This window comes from Ipomoea nil, unplaced genomic scaffold, assembly GCF_001879475.1.
Source record: "Ipomoea nil cultivar Tokyo-kokei standard unplaced genomic scaffold, Asagao_1.1 scaffold0188, whole genome shotgun sequence".
Lineage (NCBI taxonomy): Eukaryota > Viridiplantae > Streptophyta > Magnoliopsida > Solanales > Convolvulaceae > Ipomoea > Ipomoea nil.
Genome location: NW_017616616.1, coordinates 3350076 through 3369215, shown reverse-complemented (window position 1 = coordinate 3369215; position 19140 = coordinate 3350076). Strand labels below are relative to the sequence as shown.

The 19140-nt window shown below is 33.9% G+C and overlaps 2 protein-coding genes and 3 long non-coding RNA genes across 8 annotated transcripts; 2 read left to right on the top strand and 3 right to left on the bottom strand.

Annotated features, from left to right (window-relative positions):
• Window positions 1-404: 404 nt before the first annotated feature.
• On the top strand, window positions 405-7196 carry LOC109183625 (protein NRT1/ PTR FAMILY 7.3-like). Its single transcript, XM_019333693.1, has 5 exons — window positions 405-619; window positions 4977-5091; window positions 5229-5446; window positions 5516-6072; window positions 6161-7196. The coding sequence occupies exons 1-5, from the start codon at window positions 536-538 to the stop codon at window positions 7002-7004; spliced, it is 1818 nt and encodes a 605-aa protein (XP_019189238.1). The 5' UTR covers window positions 405-535; the 3' UTR covers window positions 7005-7196.
• Window positions 3150-5024, bottom strand: LOC109183647. The gene is made up of 2 exons (XR_002054585.1): window positions 4943-5024; window positions 3150-4312 (listed from the first exon to the last, which is right to left on the bottom strand). It is a non-coding gene; the product is annotated as an uncharacterized LOC109183647 (long non-coding RNA).
• On the bottom strand, window positions 6837-18887 carry LOC109183630. Of its 4 annotated transcripts, none has more exons than XR_002054581.1 (3): window positions 18722-18886; window positions 18429-18543; window positions 6837-6919 (listed from the first exon to the last, which is right to left on the bottom strand). It is a non-coding gene; the product is annotated as an uncharacterized LOC109183630 (long non-coding RNA). The 4 variants fall into 4 exon arrangements; XR_002054582.1 differs by lacking the exon at window positions 6837-6919 and adding an exon at window positions 17689-17747; XR_002054580.1 differs by lacking the exon at window positions 6837-6919 and having other exon boundaries at window positions 18231-18605; window positions 18722-18887.
• LOC109183640 lies at window positions 7295-7855 on the bottom strand. The gene is made up of 2 exons (XR_002054583.1): window positions 7712-7855; window positions 7295-7620 (listed from the first exon to the last, which is right to left on the bottom strand). It is a non-coding gene; the product is annotated as an uncharacterized LOC109183640 (long non-coding RNA).
• LOC109183497 (protein NRT1/ PTR FAMILY 7.3-like) lies at window positions 14084-18083 on the top strand. The gene is made up of 5 exons (XM_019333603.1): window positions 14084-14629; window positions 15845-15959; window positions 16097-16314; window positions 16384-16940; window positions 17029-18083. The coding sequence occupies exons 1-5, from the start codon at window positions 14546-14548 to the stop codon at window positions 17870-17872; spliced, it is 1818 nt and encodes a 605-aa protein (XP_019189148.1). The 5' UTR covers window positions 14084-14545; the 3' UTR covers window positions 17873-18083.
• Window positions 18888-19140: the final 253 nt, after the last annotated feature.

The following is a 19140-nucleotide window of genomic DNA, read 5'->3' as shown; positions in this document are numbered from 1 at the left end:
ACAAAATATCAAAATGTGATATAATGCACAAATATATTAAAGGTAAAAAAAAAAAAATCTAATTCCCTAGTTTAAATATTAATTATTTTACTTTTTCATTTGAATCTCAATATTATTTTTTTCATTTAAAAGAATTTATTTCATACAATATTCGGTATACTCACCACTACGAGACTGATTCATATTCAATTTAGGTGACATTCACTTAGCTTGACTCTTATTTAGGATATATAAATCTTGTCAAAACTCTTTTAACTATGATGCACCCTTTATTAGAAAGATATATTTGAAAACAATAAATAACATTATCTGTCAAACATGGCTACTCTTACAAAATTCGGCAGATGGAGCTCTTTGCTCTTTTTTGATTTGCTCTTTTATTTATTAGCAATCAACACCCCTTTATTAACTACAATATATGTTAATATATTGCCCCATATAGTCCCCATTCTCTCCTCTCCTCTAAACCTCATTTCTCTAGCTTAAATCCTTCCCTCTCAGCTCCTCCATAATTTCCTGATATCTGAGTAGAAATATGGATATAGAGCAAGCTGAAGCACCTCCTTCCATGGAGGCAAATGAAGCTGATGTGTCCTCTTCGATCTTCATTGAGTCCCAGGTATACTACAACAGCAAAAGACCAAAACTTTTTCCAGTTTTTTTCCATTTTTAGTTAAAAACATGCATCCATCAAGAAAGCTATTGCCTATTTATCTGGCCAGACAGGCCAGTCACTGCTAGAAATTATGAAATTTCCGACCTGAAAGTGATCTTAAATCAAGTCGAAAGTCTTGTTTCGACCATTTTTGGTATCCTGAAAAACCTTTGTTGCTATTTCCGACCACTTTTTACTTTCAACTTGATTTAAGATCAGTTTCAGGTGGTCGGAAATTTCATAATTTCCACTAGTGAGTCATACTCCTTTCAAGTTTCGACAAGAAAGATGTTGTAAGAAAAATCTAGTTGGGGAGGGGAGGGGGTTAAGCATCAACCTTAAGTTTCTTAGAAATCTATACTGCACTAGTGTATAATCTTTTGTATGTGTTGTTTTTTTAATATACTAGCATGGGGCAATGATATATGATAGTGGCAGACGACATAATAAGTGCTATATGACTCAAGCAATATCCAACATCTTTTTTTGTATTTTTAGCAAAAAGTGGGGTGTCATTGTCTTGGATAATAATAGTTTGTGAGATGATTACACTTTTATTTAAGTGGCGCTGTATCTATCTTAACAACTAAACACTTGAATATCGTCTTGATCTTCCTGTGATTTATCAGTGAGGGTATGGAGTCTGATTTTAAGGCTGCTGGATTCAACCTCTCTCTTTCAAGGTCATATTTTATTTTAATTTATTTATCCAATTTAGTATTCTTGGATAAATAATCATTACTGCTGTGGATTATCTTATGGTGAAGTGAAACAGGCAGCACTGAATATTTGAGTAAATTATTAAATTCCAATCAGAAATGTAAAAGATATCAGCATTAAGTAGTTAGTTAACAAGAAGGATTTTGATTTCTTTCCACACATTAATTAGGCTGTTGATACAACAATAGTGTTGTTGCAGTAGTTATTATTATTATTATTATTATTATTATTATTATTATTATTATTATTATTATTATTATTAGTGGGATTAATGGTTAGTGGGTAGCTTTATACAATAATGGGGTAGAAGGCATGACGGCGGTTCTAACCGTGATTTCCTTTCTTTCTTTCTTTTTATTTTTTTTTTAATTTTTTATTATTATTATTTTTTTAATATTGTATGTTATGGCCAGCAAAGCCTGGCGCAAAGGCCATGGAAGCACAGTCATTATATTATAGACCGCGGTGCATGTGCACCGCGGTCAATAACGGCGCCGTTTTTTTAAGTAAAGAAATGGCCCGCCATAGTTAACGGAGTCCGCTTGTTTGGTGTATTAAACACCAACTGACACTATAGTATATCTAAACCGACACTGCAGTTATATCAAAATGATACTGTAGTTATAGTGAAATGAAACTGCAGTGTATATAAAATGAAACTGAGTAACATTTCACATATTTGAGTGTATATTGTACAATGAAGCTGTAATTATATCAAAATGATCATGTAGTTGTGTTTTAATGAAACTATAGTGTATATAAAATAAAATTAAATAACATTTTCACATATTTGAGTCTATAAATATCGAATGAAACTATAGTTATATTGAAATGATACTATAGTTGTGTTGAACTGAAACTGCAGTGTATACAAAATGACACTGAATAACAGAGTTACTTTTTGTAAAAGGGTGCGAAATGGCGGAAACTAACACTGTTTATTTTCATTTTAAAAAAAAAAGACGCGCGGTGCATAATCGATTATGCACCGCAGTACATAATATAATTTGCCATGGAAGCAAGAGCCTGGCTTTGCGAAGCCTAGTGGTCATTTTAATTTTAATCAATCGATATACTTGCACCACAACGCGAGTAGCACTGTGCGCTCTGCGCCTCCCAAAACGGCGTCATTTTGATAAGTTATGGAGGGAGTTGACGTGAGTATGTGTATTTGTTATATAATTAGGTGTATCTGTTTATACAATTATGTGTATTTTTTTTTTTTTGAATGCCAATTATGTGTATTTGTTTATACAATTATGTACATTTTTATACAATCATGTAGATCTTTTTTATATAATTATGTATTGACATCCGAAACAGGAAATTTATGTGTATTATGTTACAATTATCTGTATTCTAATATAAAATTATGTATATTTTTGAACATGAGATTTTTTTAAAAAAAAAATTAACCGCCAACACAGGATAGCGAAATTTAAAAAAAAAAAATAATAATCTGAAACGACGTCGTTTTGCATAAGGATGCACAATGCAATACGCGCCCTGGTGCAGGATATAAATTGCCAATTTTAACATGCCAAACTGCAAAAGCCGTTGGCTTTTAAAATGAATTAAAATATGAAGTTTATTATTATTATTTTTAAAATTTCACGGTTGGGCCGGCATTTCCGATTCCAAATTTTCTAGAACCGGAACTGGAACCGTACGATTGGTTCCGGTTCTGGTACAATTCCAACCGTGCACGGTTTCGTCCGTTTTGAACCAAACCGTGGTCATGCCTAGGGGTAGTGGGTAGCTTTATTATCTGTATAAATAGATGCCTATGTATTTTGAAGAGGGAACATCTTGAAAATTAGTACTTTGGGTTTCTATTAAATGAAAGATTGGGAGAAGAAGCACTCCAGAAAAGCTTTTCCAATTTTATTTCTAAGTTTCTTGGCTATTGTTCCCTGCCTGTGACGCGATCCCAAATATCCCGTCCCGTAACAAATTTAGTATTAGAGCCAGTCGTCATGGGCGACCCAACGTTGGCCAACTCTATTACTGCGATTCGTAGGGAGGTCCAATCACTTCACGCAGCGCTGCAACCATGAAGGCTGACCAGGATGAATTACGTGCGATGTTTCGACAATTTCTGGCCGGAAAGGAACCAGTTGTCGCCGCAGCAGACGCAACACCACCGACGAACTCCGAGACAGCTCCAGCGCCGGCGACACCCGGTCCATTTCCTGTCGCCCTTGCTCCTAGGTTCACGCGACTGGAATTTCCTCGCTACGAGGGCAAAGACGATCCCATTGGCAAGAACATAGCCCGATGAATCTAGATATTGCCATGAATTTGGCACGTGTATCGTCAAGGCCAAGGGGAAGTCCGCGTCAGTCTCTGCCGTGCGAACGCAAGCTGTGGCGTCGTTTCCTGGCAGCTGGTTGGGAAGTTGTCGACGTCTTCCTCTGCCAGCGCGCATTCTGTATCAAACCGGCCGACCGGCGCGACACCTCCGCCGGAAAGATGCCTCTCACACGCGGAGTCTAACCACCGGCGTTCACGAATCTAGATATTGCCATGAATTTGGCACGTGTATCGTCAAGGCCAAGGGGAAGTCCGCGTCAGTCTCTGCCGTGCGAACTCAAGCTGTGGCGTCGTTTCCTGGCAGCTGGTTGGGAAGTTGCCGGCGTATTCCTCTGCCAGCGCGCATTCTGTATCAAACCGGCCGACCGGCGCGACATCTCTGCCGGAAAGATGCCTCTCACACGCGGAGTCTAACCACCAGCGTTCACGTGGCCTTTGCTACAATTGTGACGAACGTTGCTCCCCTGCGCACCAATGCAAGCGTTTGTTCCTCCTTGTTTTAGATGACACCGTTCCAGACGCTGCATGCGGGCTGATGGCCGACTATCCAGAGATCTCTTTACAAGTCAATACAGGTTCTAATCACGGTCAAACCATGCAGGTGCTTTCATTGAGAGTATCAACCTGGAAGGCAACAAAAAAAAAAAAAAAAAAAAAAGTGTAGCACTTGTGGATTTGCAAGGTGGCATTAAGGAATTCGGAGATAGTGAGGCACTGGATCACCATGAAGAGTACAATAATACACTGTTTACCACCACCTTGAAGACAAGGTGATTTTGATGGGCGGGAAATACAACCATAGTGGGTAGCTTTATACAATAATGGGGTAGTGGGTAACTTTATTATTTGTATAAACAGATGCCTATGTATTTTGAAGAGAGGACATCTTGGAAATTAGTACTTTGGCTTTCTATTAAATGAAAGTTTGGGAGAAGAAGCACTACAGAAAAGCTTCTTCAATTTTATTCCTAAGTTTCTTGGCTATTGTTCTCTGCCTGTGACGCGATCCCAAATATCCCGTCCCGTAACAGTTGTTTAGAGACTTTTTTTGGTTGTGTAGCTCGGCAAAATGGATCCGTACTTGGGTTTAGGAGGGTTGTCTTTTTACTCTATTGTTTACCCATCATTAATTAGAAATGTTGTCAAATATTAAAATTAGCCAAGATAAAGCTAGCTTTAGAATGCAACAATCATCATGCAAAAATGGAAAACAATGTTCAGTAGCTTCTTTGAATGAATCAAAGTAAATTGTACCTTGATGGGCTTAAGCTCAATGTATCCATAACAGGAAGGGGAAATGAGACTCCTGGATTCTTGCACCAAAGATGGATCAACAGATAGACATGGAAAACCTGCACTCAAGAGGAAAACTGGTGGATGGAAATCAGGAATACTGCTGTTAGGTAAGTTTAATTACATGGAAGCCGATAACAGATCAAGAATGAGTCTTAAAGGTGTATTAGCAGAAATTGGATAGTCCAAATATGTAGAATATCTTTAAAACGTTAGTGATTGACTATCTTTTGTTTCCTTGATACAGCTAGTGAAGGATTGGCTGCACTTGCCTTCACTGGAGTGGAAGTAAACATGGTCCTTTTCTCCAAGTCTGTCATGAGAAAATCAAATGCAGATGCTGCAAACTTGTTTAGCAGGTGGATGGGAACCGTCAACATTTTCCCACTCGTTGGTGCATTCCTCAGTGACTCTTACATGGGAAGATATCTCACTTGTACCATCTCCCTTGCTGTCATGAATATTGTAAGTGAAGTTGCTTTCTGAAAGCTTGGTTTTTGTAAGTGAAGTTCCAGAAGTTGATCGGTTTTGCAGGGATTGGTGGCATTGTCCCTGTTAACTCATGTGTCTCTGCTTGAACCTGAAGGGTGTGGGAGGATAGGAGAAGTGTGCAACCCACAATCAAGAATTGAAGTTGCAATGTTCTATGTCTCTATATATTTACTAGCTATAGGGAGTGGCTCTATAGAACCTGTACTTGCAACCTTAGGAGCAGATCAATTTGATGAACAAGATCCTGAAGAGAGCAAATCAAAGACCAAATTCTATAGCTACTTTTATGTTGCATTTAACCTTGGATCCTTGATTGCAGAGATAGTTTTGGTGTATATTGAAAATCTAGGGAAATGGGCACTTGCCTTATGGATATCTACCATATGTGGTTCTGTTTCACTGACCTTGGTAATAGCTGGGGAATACCGATATCGCCATATCAGACCTTTCAACAACCCTGTATCCAGGTTCTGCCAGGTGATTGTGGCTTCTCTGAGAAAATTAAAGCTTCAAGTCCCGTTGCATGGAGAAGGATTGTATGAAATTCATGGAAGGGCTGAGAAATATTACAGAAGAATCTCACATACAGATGGTTTTGAGTAAGTTTGTTTTCTTGAGTGTCTTTTTTATTTCAACCATGTAATGCACTCTGTTGTTACTTCATCTTTGTTTTATGCGAACAAACAGGTTTCTTGACCGTGCAGCCATTAAGGATTCATCAGAAGTTCCAAATCCCTGGAGATTATGCACTGTTACTCAAGTGGAGGAAGTTAAGTGTGTTTTGAGGCTTCTCCCAATATGGGTTTGCACCATATTGGCATCCATAGTGTTTGTTCAGGTTTTTTCTCTCTTTGTGGAGCAAGGAGCTGCCATGAATACCAAGATTGCAGACTTCCATATGCCTCCAGCCAGCATGACCTCGGTTGACATTATAAGCTCTTCTACCTTCATCATTTGCTACGAGAACATCATACTTCCTCTTTATGTCAAATTGATGAAAAGAGAACCAAAGCTTCCCAATGAGCTGCAGAGAATAGGAATAGGGATGGTCATTTCAATAATAACCATGTTGATAGCAGGCCTGGTTGAGCAACACAGACTAAGATATGCTAATGGGGAAGAAGAGATAAGTTCTCTGAGCATTTTCTGGCAGATTCCTCAGTATGTGCTTGTAGGAGTAGCTGAAGCATTTATATATGTAGCTCAGTGGGAATTCTTTGCATCACAGATACCTGATACTCTGAAGAGCATCGGGCTCGGTTTATCCATGTCCTCATCAGCCTTAGGCAGTTACCTGTGCAGCATTATACTAAGCATCGTAATGAAGATCACAACCAAACATGGGAAGCCAGGTTGGGTACCACCAAATTTAAACGACGGCCACCTCGATAGATTTTTCTTCCTGTCTGCTGTCATAGTTGCATTAGATCTTGTATTGTTCATTTTCTGCGCAAAGAGGTACAAAGCTATAGTGCTAGAAAAACTAGAGGAGACAGACGTGGAGCTTGTGGAGGGAACACCTTCGAGTTGAAGCTATGATGTTAAAGAAATAAAGAACACATCCTGTCTCATGTAAGAACATTGAATATAAGCAGGAATAGGAAATTAGAAATGCACTTCCACAAGGTGAAGTTTGTTGAAGGATATGTCGTTTTTAACTATAGTATACCACTATGCTGATTTCATCTGCCAAGACTACTGGAAAATTAGATATTACACCAAATTCACATTAATGTGAGTTACCTGGGTATTTTTTATGAAGAGTGATGAAGAATTCAGAAATTCAGCATATATTGCATTTCATAACTCATTATCTCGTTGTGAAACAAAAACATTTAAAGAGCATAGGCAATCAGTTCTTTAAGTTATGAGATCTTTTAAAATCTATATTTGTACTCTATCACAACGTTCTCTCCTTTGTAATCATTGACTTGGAACATCTCCTCCTAACTTAATTCAAACTATTCCAGATTCATAGTAATTACAATTAAGGCACTTTCTGAAACTCTCCGCTTAAACATTCATACTGACTAAGTAAAGCGGAAGGCATACCAGAACAACAGCATGTGAATGTGATTTTTCAGCCATTTTAGAATCAACTCCTCCATATTTAGCAAAACGCACATTATTTCACCATTTCTGTTCACCTGAATTCAACAATTCGTAACAAAATAACCAAATTACAACTAATTTCACCAAAATTATCCACAAAGCAATCATAAAAGTAATTACACACACATGGATAATGAACTTGCAACAGCAGCAGTTTCACCACCGCTAGTTTCAAATTGGTTCTGCGTCTGCAACATTGCGGGATTGAAATTTGACGAAGAAAGAGCTGATGAAAGTTGAGTTGAGAGAGAATTGAGAGTAAAGATAGTCGAGAGAGAAAGACGGTGTCGTAGGTTATTTATATACTGGGCCGTTGGGCCGCAATAGAGCTTGGATCCACATTTCTTGAACGGTAGTTTGATTTCCAATCGTTATATCCTACACCATGGCGCACATAGCACTGTGCGCCGCGCGCCTCCCAAAACGACGTCGTTTTGGGGTAGTGTTGGGAGGCGCGGTAGAAAGTTGCTGAAATTATGTGTATTTGTTCACAACGTTATGTGTATTTGTTCACAACGTTATGTGTATTGATTCATACAGTTATGTGTATTTTTTATACAATTATGTACATTCTTTTTATACAATTATGTACATTCGAATCAGAAAATTTGTGTGTATTATGTTAAGAGTTGATGTGTATTATGCTAAAAGTTTATGTTTATTATGTATTATGTTAGATTATGTGTACTATCTTTTAAAAAGAGTATGTATATTTTGTTATATAATTATGTACATTCATGTATAACATTATGTGTATTCTAGTATAACATTATGTACATTCTTGAACAGCGGGTTTTTTTTTTAAAGAAAGACTACTGCCATTCACTGGGGCGGGAAATTTCAAAAAAAAAAATAATTAAAACGACGTCGTTTTGCATCTGGGCGCATAGTGTAACGCGTGCCGTGGTGTAGGATATAAATGTCCTTTGATTTCAGAAATGCTTTAGAAATGTATCCTAAGCCCAACTCTTCTCCCCTTGGGCCTTGGCCCATATATGGACAAGATTTTTAATTGAAAAAAAAAAATGTACTCTCAATTTTTTTTTTTTTTTTAACTATTTTAGTCCCTAACAATTTACAATTACAAAAAATTAGTCCTCCATATAACCAAACACATGATTTTAGTCTTTTTTGCATCTTTTACCATCAACTACTGTTTATTTTTTATTGAAGAAAGTGTCAAATGGACTACTGAATTTTTTCACATTGTGCAATTGAACTATTAAAAACTTAAAATTTATGCAAATAGTATTTTTTTTATAGGTTACTTTCAAATTTTTCTTAAATATGATGTCATAATGTGAAATTATATATATAATATTTTAAATTGTTATGGAATTAAAGGAAAAATGAAGTGTTTGTGCAAGGTTAGATTAAGTAATAGCTTTATCCACTAAGCTATAGTCACATTCGTGTTTATACTTACATGCAGTAAGTATTTAACTAAATGTTCAATGTGATCCGTTTCCAAGTTCCAAAGAAAATAGTCGACTCATGATGGATTGATGGTAGGGTTCAAATACGCGTCTTCAAAGTACAACAGAGCTTCATTATCATCAAGTTTACCAGATAGACTAGTTTTGATACTTGAACAGTCTATGTAAGACTTATATTTGTTTATTGTAAACCTAATACTATAAATACCATCCTCACAACCTCGGTAAGAACATATGAATGTCTTCCTCCTTTCATATCCAATCTGCTGATGTTCTTATATATTACATATTATTATTCATAACATAAATATTATTTTTAAAATTAAATGATTTTTTTTTCCAGAAGAAACTGTGGATGAAGGGGGGTTTATATGATTTTGATTGAGACCACATTCCGTATTTGGTTTTGCCTTACTTCTTCAAGATGTATTAGTTTTATTTTGGGTGAGTGCAGAAATTGTATTTTCCTAGAACATGTGTAGTGACAAAATCTGTTTAAGTTCATTTGTGAATTGCATAATACACTCTCCGTTATTTTCCCTTTTTCGCAGCTCTTCAAGTTCTTCCAACCATAATTGCCTCCATCTTCCTCTGAAATTTTAGAAAAAAAAATATATATATATTTTTTCTTTTAATTTTTAGAAATAATAATTAAAATAATTTTTATATCTAATTTGACGTTATGACATCATATTTAATGAAAATTTGAAAATAACTTGTAAAAAATGCTATTTGTATAATTTTTGAGTTTTTAATGGTTCATTTGCACACTTTTTGTTCGATGATTCAGTTACACGTACAATGTGAAAAGTTCAGTGGCCTATTATCTGTCATTTTTTTCAATATAATATAATAACAGCTCGACTTTAAACTAATTAAAACTGTAGATATGCAGAGCCAACATGGGTGGTGTTACACGTTATAGTCGGCTTATAGCACACCACCTAGATATAGAAATCCCTTGCCAACTAATATGTATATGTATATTTATCTACAAATATACAAATCTAATAAAAATTAATAAAATTATATCCCTAACGGGAACTACAAAGTATTGGTGTAATTGTTTATTGAAATGAATGGTTCGTATTATTTTGTCATGGAAACTAGTGGAGGAGTGGAGACTAATGGGACGAGGAAAATATTGTAACATATACCTCAACTACCATATAAGTCTCCAAATATCGTACACATGCACAAAGTACTATTTTTTTTTTGAATAATTGCACAAAGTACTATACTCGTGAATATATGTACAAAATATATTATTTGATCACATTTTATAAAAAAAATATTATAGCAATATCACTTTTTCATAAAAATTCACATTATAATTTTCACAACGCGTAAGAATCTTGAACATTGATATAATTAAAATTTTTGCCTCACAAGCTTTCAAACAAAAATGGTAATCTAAATTAACAAGTTTTTACATTCTCAATAACATTACAAAATGGATCTATTATTTGAAAACATAATGCCATGGTTTTTAAAAAATTATAAATCAATTTTTCTCATATATATATATATATATATATATATATATATATATATATCCCTATACTAATAATTGTTGTGAGTTTCCATTTGCCCCTCAAAAATGACACCTTTATTAACCATTGATCTCAAATCCTATAGTTAAAAATTTTTGATTTAACATTTGGATTTATTTATTTTTTCAAGAGTTAATGAACAATTTGGTCCTTCAATTATTCGCGAACTGTCAATGTAGCCCCTTAATTGCTTATTCATCGATTTGGTCCCCGAAAATAATTATTTTTAGTCGATTTAGTCCCTCAAGCCGTCTTCCGTCGATGATCGGAGGGATTAAATTGACTAAAAATAATTATTTTCGGGGACCAAATCGACGGTCAGAAAGACTAAATCGACTAAAAATAATTGTTTTCGGTGAATCCGGAGGCAAAAGAATAAAATAAAAATTGCTGCATCTTCTTCCAAATTAGTTCAATATTAGTAATAGTTCAAATATATCGTAATGTTGAAAAAATGTATTAAAATAGTCTATATATATTATATACGATATTTTGTTATTAATGATGTACTATTAATGTTTAATTTGTCATGATCATGTTTGGAGTTATAATTGTATCATCTTCTTATCCAAAGAATGTATTTATGTATGTTTTTATTTTCTCATATAAATTTATTAAAATTTGTATATATTACTCCATATATCATTTAAAAATTAGGACACATTAATTAATTGTTGGGCATGATGCTTAGCGCAAAGCGCGTACCCGCGACTAGTAGTACTATAATCATAAGCTCAAATTTTGTCATAGAGATTATTGGAGGAGTGGGACTGATTGATGAGGAAAATCACAAGATAAGTCTCAACTAATCTACAAGTCTTCAAATATTTATTACAATAATGTACAAAGTACTATGCTCATGAATATATATGCGAAATATATTATTCGATGACATTTTATGAAATTATTATAGCAATATCACTTTTTTCCATAGAGATTCACATTATAATTTTCACAAAGCCTAAGAATCTTGAACATTAAGATGATTTAAATTTGTACCTCACAAACTTCATAACAAAAAATGGTTGTCTAACTTAACATGTTTTTACATTCTCAATAACATTACAAAATCGATATATTATTTGAAAACTTAATGCCATGGTTTTTTTTTTTTGTTTTTTTTTTTATTTTTTAACTTTCTTTTATAAATCAATTTTTTTTTATACATACGAAGTATTATAATCATAATCTCAAATTTTGTCATGGAGACTAGTGGAGGAGTGGAGACACAATATGCCTCAGCTCATTTTCCAAGATATGCCTCAACTAGTCTACAAGTGTCTAAATACTCGCACGAAGTACTATGCTCATAAATATATGTAGTGTTGCAATCACTAAAGGGGATGTATTCAATCATGATTTTCATATACTTTTAAAAAAATTTATGAACTTTAAAAGTTTAGAGGTATTTAATTCAAACTTTTAGGGAGTTTTTAATTTAAAAATCATGCAATATTCAATTAAGATGTTTAAAGAGTCTTTAAAGAGTCAGGTGGTATTCGATTAAAACTTTTAAAGAGTCTTTAAAAGTCATGTGGTATTCAAAAAGTTATGAATTTTTGTAGACTTTTTAATTTTAGAACTTTTGTAGACTTTTCATTCTCAAATATAAATACTTGAAATCCAACTATTAACCCTAAGATTTCAAAATTTTCTTTCTATCAACTCTGAATGTTTTCCTCTCTATTGAACTCTATTTTTCTACCTATTTAAACTTTATAAACCTTATATCTTAATTTAATAAATTATTTTTTCTTCATTATCCTATATTTTCTTCATACCTAAACTCTACCAGTTTTTTTTTTCTCATAAACTTTACAATCTTCCTCTAAAAATTCAAAATAATATTATTTTTACTTCATTATTGCTTGTTTATTTTGATTTTTTTATTTTTTTTCTACGAACTTTTAATTTATCCCTAACTTCTAAACTTTCCCTACCAACTTTTCTCTATAAATACATGAACAAGGCAAATTTTTCATCTATTACCATCAAATTTTACTATATGTTTTATAATATTTTTATAAATACTTATATATTTTGATTTTTATTCTTTTTATATTTATATTCTTAATATATTTTTTTTAACACAAGTTATTGCGAATAGTGAACTAATGTCCGCAACAACAATTTGGGGCAAACAGTAGCACCTTATTGCTATTCGCAATCCCAAATTGCTATTGCAAATAATAGCTACCTATTTATTTGATGCCTAGCAATATATCAAGTATAATTTATATATATATATATATATATTACTAATATTATATTTTAATTTTTTATGCAACTAGTAATTATATTTTTAAATATTTTATTTGAACAATTCTGTTACTATAAATTTTAATGTTCAATATTATTATGAATTTCTTATGAAATAGTTTTTTTTTTTTGATGTTTTTTAAAAATATATAAGTAATTAGCATATAAATCTCACCATACTATGGATAAAAATAATAATGTTGAAAATGTTGATGTGGGTGAAGAACTATATAATAAGAAGAATTTTATGATATATTATAACATGTTTTCTAAGAAAATTAAAAATATAAGAATCGGAGTCATTGAAAGTTTGTAAAGATGTATTCAATTTAGAATTTCAATGACTTTTGTAGACTTTTTAAAATAAAAAAGTTGATAAAAGTTTATGAATGATTTATATATATATATATATATATATATATATATATATATATATATATATATATATATATATATATATATATATATATATATATATAAATTTTTATAGAGTTTTACAAAGTTTTAAGAAGTTTTGAACGACACTATGAAAATTAATCAAAATTTATTCAAATCTATCATTTAAAAAGTTTTTAAAAGCCTACAAAAGTCATTATACACCCCTCTAATAAGTAATGTTACATTTCCCTCATAATTTTATCTCATAAATTATACGGAGTACCTCTTTATAATAATATTTTATTATTTTTTAACATATACTTTATTAGTTTATTTTATATTTAATTAATAAGTAATTTCCTTTTTAAAACGTTGGTTAAAATTGGTCAATTCACAGTTGACAATGATTAAAAAAATTTATTGTCTCCTTTCAAAAAAAATAAAAAATTATTGTCATGCCAAAATATAAACATTAAAAGGGCATCAAACATCGTGTGCTCAGATGGCATGTAGTAACTCTCCTATGTGAGAAGTCATGAGATCAAGTCTCAATGGAAGACTGTATGAATAGATACTACAATGTTATAGAATCAGTAGCATCCAAAAAAAAAAAGGAAGGCATTATTCATCACTAATATAAATACGATGCTCTATCTATTCATTCCATTTCATTGTTTTACTTACATTATCTATTCATTCCACTTCATTGTTTTACTTACATTTTAAATTTATCTTTGAAAAATATTTACTTCCGTAATTTAAATATCACTGTACTAATTATTTTACTTTTTCTTTCAAAAAAAAAAACATTTTACTTTTTCATTTTAATCTCAATACTTTTTATTTTTCATTCTTAATGTTTTTTTTTTTTTTAAGGTGTGGAGGGGAAAACACAGCTAGGCTAATTCCTAGCTCTCATTGCCTCATTGGTTAGGCAGCTCTTCGCAACGTCAGCTTGGAGATGGCTCAAAATCTCATCCGGGGGGGTATGTGAACTCAATCCAATCACATCGTCTTCTCAGAGCTATCTAGCTATCTTGGCTAGAGCAGCCGCCGCATTGTTTTGATACAACATTTGCTATTCTCACCACTGAAAGACTAATCCAAATTCAATTTAGGTGACATCCACGTGATTTGACTCTTATTTAGGAAATAAAATTTTTATTTATTACCAACCCAACACCCATTATTAACTACCATATATGTTAATTTAATTTATTGCCCCATGCATATAATCCCCATTCTCTCCTCTTCTCTAAACCTCATTCCTCTTCGCTTAAATCCTTCTCTCTCAAGTCTCAGTTCCTCCATAATTTCCTGATATCTGAGTAGAAATGGATATGGAGCAAGCTGAAGCACCTCCTTCCATGGACGCAGACAAAGCTGCTGCATCCTCTTCAATCTTCATTGAGTCCCAGGTATAGTACTACAACAACAACAGACGAAAACTTTTTCCAGTTTTTCCATTTTTAATAAGTTAAAAACATGCATCCATATATCGAGAAAGCTATAGCCTATTTATCTGGCCAGTCATACTCCTTTCAACAAGAATGATGTTGTAAGAAAAATCTAGTTTGGGTGGGGGGTAAGCATCAACCTTAAGTTTCTTAGAAATCTATACTGCACTAGTGTATAATCTTTTGTGTTGTTTTTTTAACATCCTGGTTGATACTGGGGTAACATACTAACATGGGGGGATGATATATGATGGTGGCAGACAACATATTTGCTATATGACTGCAGCAACATCCAATTTCATTTCATATATAGATATTTATGGATGTTAAATAAACTTCACAAACTTAAACCAGAAATGTTAGGATCTCAGTTTTGATATTCCATTAGTTGAATAAACTATTGTAAGAATCAGTTTCATGTCAAATCATATCAATACTGAAAACAACATAATTTATACTTTATAATTTTAAAAAGTGAATATCAAATTTATAAAATATACCACATCTTTTTGTATTTTTAGCAAAAAGTGGGTTGTCATTGTCTGGGATAATAATAGTTTGTGAGATGATTACACTTTTATTAACTGGCACTGTATCTATCTTAACAACTAAACACTTTAGTATCTTCTTGATCTTCCTCTGATTTATCAGAGGTGGTATGGAGTCTGATTTTAAGGCTGCTGGATTCCCCCTCTCCCTTTCAAGGTCATAATTTATTTTAATTTATTTATCCAATCCAATGTAGTATTCTTGGATAAATAATCATTACTGCTGTGGATTATCTTAGGTGAAGTGAAACAGGCAGTACTGAATATTTGAGTCAATTACTCAATTCCAATCAGAAATGTAAAAGACGACCTCAGCATTAAGAAGCTAGTTAACAAGAAGGATTTTGATTTCTTTCCACACATTAATTAGGCTAGTTAGAGACTTTTGTTGGTTGTGTAGCTCTGCAAAATGGATCAGTAATTGGGTTTAGGAGGGTTGCCCTTTTGCTATTTTGTTTACCCATCATTAATTAGAAATGTTGTCAAATATTAGAATTAGCCAAGATAAATCTAGCTTTAGAATGCAACTAACATCATGCAAAAATCGAAAACAATGTTCAGTAGCTTCTTTTAATGTTTCAAAGTACATTGTACCTTGATGGGTTTAAGCTCAATGTATCCATAACAGGAAGAGAAAATGAGACTCCTGGATTCTTGCACCAGAGATGGATCAACAGATAGCCATGGAAAACCTGCACTCAAGAGAAAAACTGGTGGATGGAAATCAGGAAAACTGCTGTTAGGTAAGTTTAATTACATGGCAGCCGGTAACAGATCAAGAATGAGTCTTAAAGGTGTATTGGCAGCCATTGGATGGTCCAAATATGTAGAATATCTTTAAAACGTTAGTGATTGACTATCTTTTGTTTGCTTGATACAGCCAGTGAAGGATTGGCTGCACTTGCCTTCACTGGAGTGGAAGTAAACATGGTCCTTTTCTCCAAGTCTGTCATGAGAAAATCAAATGCAGATGCTGCAAACTTGTTTAGCAGGTGGATGGGAACCGTCAACATTTTCCCACTCGTTGGTGCATTCCTCAGTGACTCTTACATGGGAAGATATCTCACTTGTACCATCTCCCTTGCTGTCATGAATATTGTAAGTGAAGTTGCTTTCTGAAAGCTTGATATTTGTAAGTGAAGTTCCAGAAGTTGATCGGTTTTGCAGGGATTGGTGGCATTGTCCCTGTTAACTCATGTGTCTCTGCTTGAACCTGAAGGGTGTGGGAGGATAGGAGAAGTGTGCAACCCACAATCAAGAATTGAAGTTGCAATGTTCTATGTCTCTATATATTTACTAGCTATAGGGAGTGGCTCTATAGAACCTGTACTTGCAACCTTAGGAGCAGATCAATTTGATGAACAAGATCCTGAAGAGAGCAAATCAAAGACCAAATTCTATAGCTACTTTTATGTTGCATTTAACCTTGGATCCCTGATTGCAGAGATAGTTTTGGTGTATATTGAAAATCTAGGGAAATGGGCACTTGCCTTATGGATATCTACCATATGTGGTTCTGTATCACTGACCTTGGTAATAGCTGGGGAATACCGATATCGCCATATCAGACCTTTCAACAACCCTGTATCAAGGTTCTGCCAGGTGATTGTGGCTTCTCTGAGAAAATTAAAGCTTCAAGTCCCGTTGCATGGAGAAGGATTGTATGAAGTTCATGGAAGGGCTGAGAAATATTACAGAAGAATCTCACATACAGATGGTTTTGAGTAAGTTTGTTTTCTTGAGTGTCTTTTTTATTTGAACCATGTAATACACTCTGTTGTTACTTGATCTTTGTTTTATGCGAACAAACAGGTTTCTTGACCGTGCAGCTATTAAGGTTTCATCAGAAGTTCCAAATCCCTGGAGATTATGCACTGTTACTCAAGTGGAGGAAGTTAAGTGTGTTTTGAGGCTTCTCCCAATATGGGTTTGCACCATATTGGCATCCATAGTGTTTGTTCAGGTTTTTTCTCTCTTTGTGGAGCAAGGAGCTGCCATGAATACCAAGATTGCAGACTTCCATATGCCTCCAGCCAGCATGACCTCGGTTGACATTATAAGCTCGTCTACCTTCATCATTTGCTACGAGAACATTATACTTCCTCTATATGTTAAATTGATGAAAAGAGAACCAAAGCTTCCCAATGAGCTGCAGAGAATAGGAATAGGGATGGTCATTTCAATAATAACCATGTTGATAGCAGGCCTGGTTGAGCAACACAGACTAAGATATGCTAATGGGGAAGAAGAGACAAGTTCTCTGAGCATTTTCTGGCAGATTCCTCAGTATGTGCTTGTTGGAGTAGCTGAAGCATTTATATATGTAGCTCAGTGGGAATTCTTTGCATCACAGGTACCTGATAGTCTGAAGAGCATTGGGCTCGGTTTATCCATGTCCTCATCAGCCTTAGGCAGTTACCTGTGCAGCATTATACTAAGCATCGTAATGAAGATCACAACCAAACATGGGAAGCCAGGTTGGGTACCACCAAATTTAAACGACGGCCACCTCGATAGATTTTTCTTCCTGTCTGCTGCCATAGTTGCATTAGATCTTGTAATGTTTGTTTTCTGCGCAAAGAGGTATAAAGCTATAGTGCTAGAAAAACTAGAGGAGACAGACGTGGAGCTGGTGGAGGGAACACCTTTGAGTTGAAGCTATGATGTTAAAGAAATAAAGAACACTTCCTGTCTCAGGTAAGAACATTGAATATAAGCAGGAATAGGAAATTAGAAATGCACTTCCACAAGGTGAAGGATATGTTGCTTTTAACTATAGTATACCACTATGCTGATCTCATCTGCCAAGACTTATGATTCTGTACTAAGCTATCCATTAAGACTGGAAAATTAGATATTACACCAAATTCACTTTAATGTTAGTGGCCTGGGTATTTTTTATGAAGAGTGATGAAGAATACAGAAATTCAGCATATATTGCAGCATTTGATAACTCAATATCTCCATTCTCCATGATGCCTTGTGAAACAAAAACATTTAAAGAGCATAGGCAATCAGTCCTTAAGTTATGAGATCTTTTAGAATCTATATTTGTACTCTATCACAACGTTCTCTCCTTTGTAATCATGGACTTGGAACATCTCCTCCTAACTTAATTCAAACTATTCCAAATTCATAGTCATTACATTAAAGCACTTTCTAAAACTCTCCGCTTAAACATTCATAGTGACTAAGTAAAGTGGATTGCATACCAGAACAACAGCCTGTGAATGTGCTTCTTCAGCCATTTTAGAACCAACTCCTCCCTATTTAGCAAGACGCACATTATATATAGATATAATACCTGAATTCAACATTTCTGTTCACCTGAATTCAACAATTCAAGGCATATTTAGCAAGACGCACATTATTTCACCATTTCTGTTCACCTGAATTCAACAATTCGTAACAAAATAACCAAATTACAACTAATTTCACCAAAATTATCCACAAAGCAATCATAAAAGTAATTACACACACACATACACATGGATAATGAACTTACAACAGCAGCAGTTTCACCACCGCTAGTTTCAAATCCCAGAGCAACCGCACTTTCTTCCGGGATTAATTGGTTCTGCGTCTGCAACATCGCGGGATTGGAATTTGACGAAGAAGGAGCTGAAGAAAGTTGAGTTGAGAGAGAATTGAGAGTAAGATAGTCGAGAGAGAGATGGTGTTGTAGGTTATTTATATAGTGGGCTATTGCGCCGCAATAGAGGTTGGATCAATCATTATTGTGTGGACTATATTTTGTCTACTGTAAAATAATGTACATTCAGTACACAAGTAATGTATATTCAGTGCAAAGATAATTTACATTATATACAGGGGAGGTATATTATTTTTGTTCTGAGTGTACATTATATTGTATAGTGTATATTCAGTACAAAAATAATGTACTTTTGGTACATTTAAAATGTA

What these genes read in the sequence shown, in the direction of transcription:
- LOC109183625 (XM_019333693.1), top strand. Translation starts at nt 536, where the DNA reads ATGGATATAGAGCAAGCTGAAGCACCTCCTTCCATGGAGGCAAATGAA. An exon ending in ATCAGGAATACTGCTGTTAG is followed by an intron (nt 5,092 to 5,228) that starts GTAAGTTTAATT and finishes TCCTTGATACAG; the next exon opens with CTAGTGAAGGATTGGCTGCA. An exon ending in TCACATACAGATGGTTTTGA is followed by an intron (nt 6,073 to 6,160) that starts GTAAGTTTGTTT and finishes GCGAACAAACAG; the next exon opens with GTTTCTTGACCGTGCAGCCA.
- LOC109183497 (XM_019333603.1), top strand. Translation starts at nt 14,546, where the DNA reads ATGGATATGGAGCAAGCTGAAGCACCTCCTTCCATGGACGCAGACAAA. An exon ending in ATCAGGAAAACTGCTGTTAG is followed by an intron (nt 15,960 to 16,096) that starts GTAAGTTTAATT and finishes TGCTTGATACAG; the next exon opens with CCAGTGAAGGATTGGCTGCA. An exon ending in TCACATACAGATGGTTTTGA is followed by an intron (nt 16,941 to 17,028) that starts GTAAGTTTGTTT and finishes GCGAACAAACAG; the next exon opens with GTTTCTTGACCGTGCAGCTA.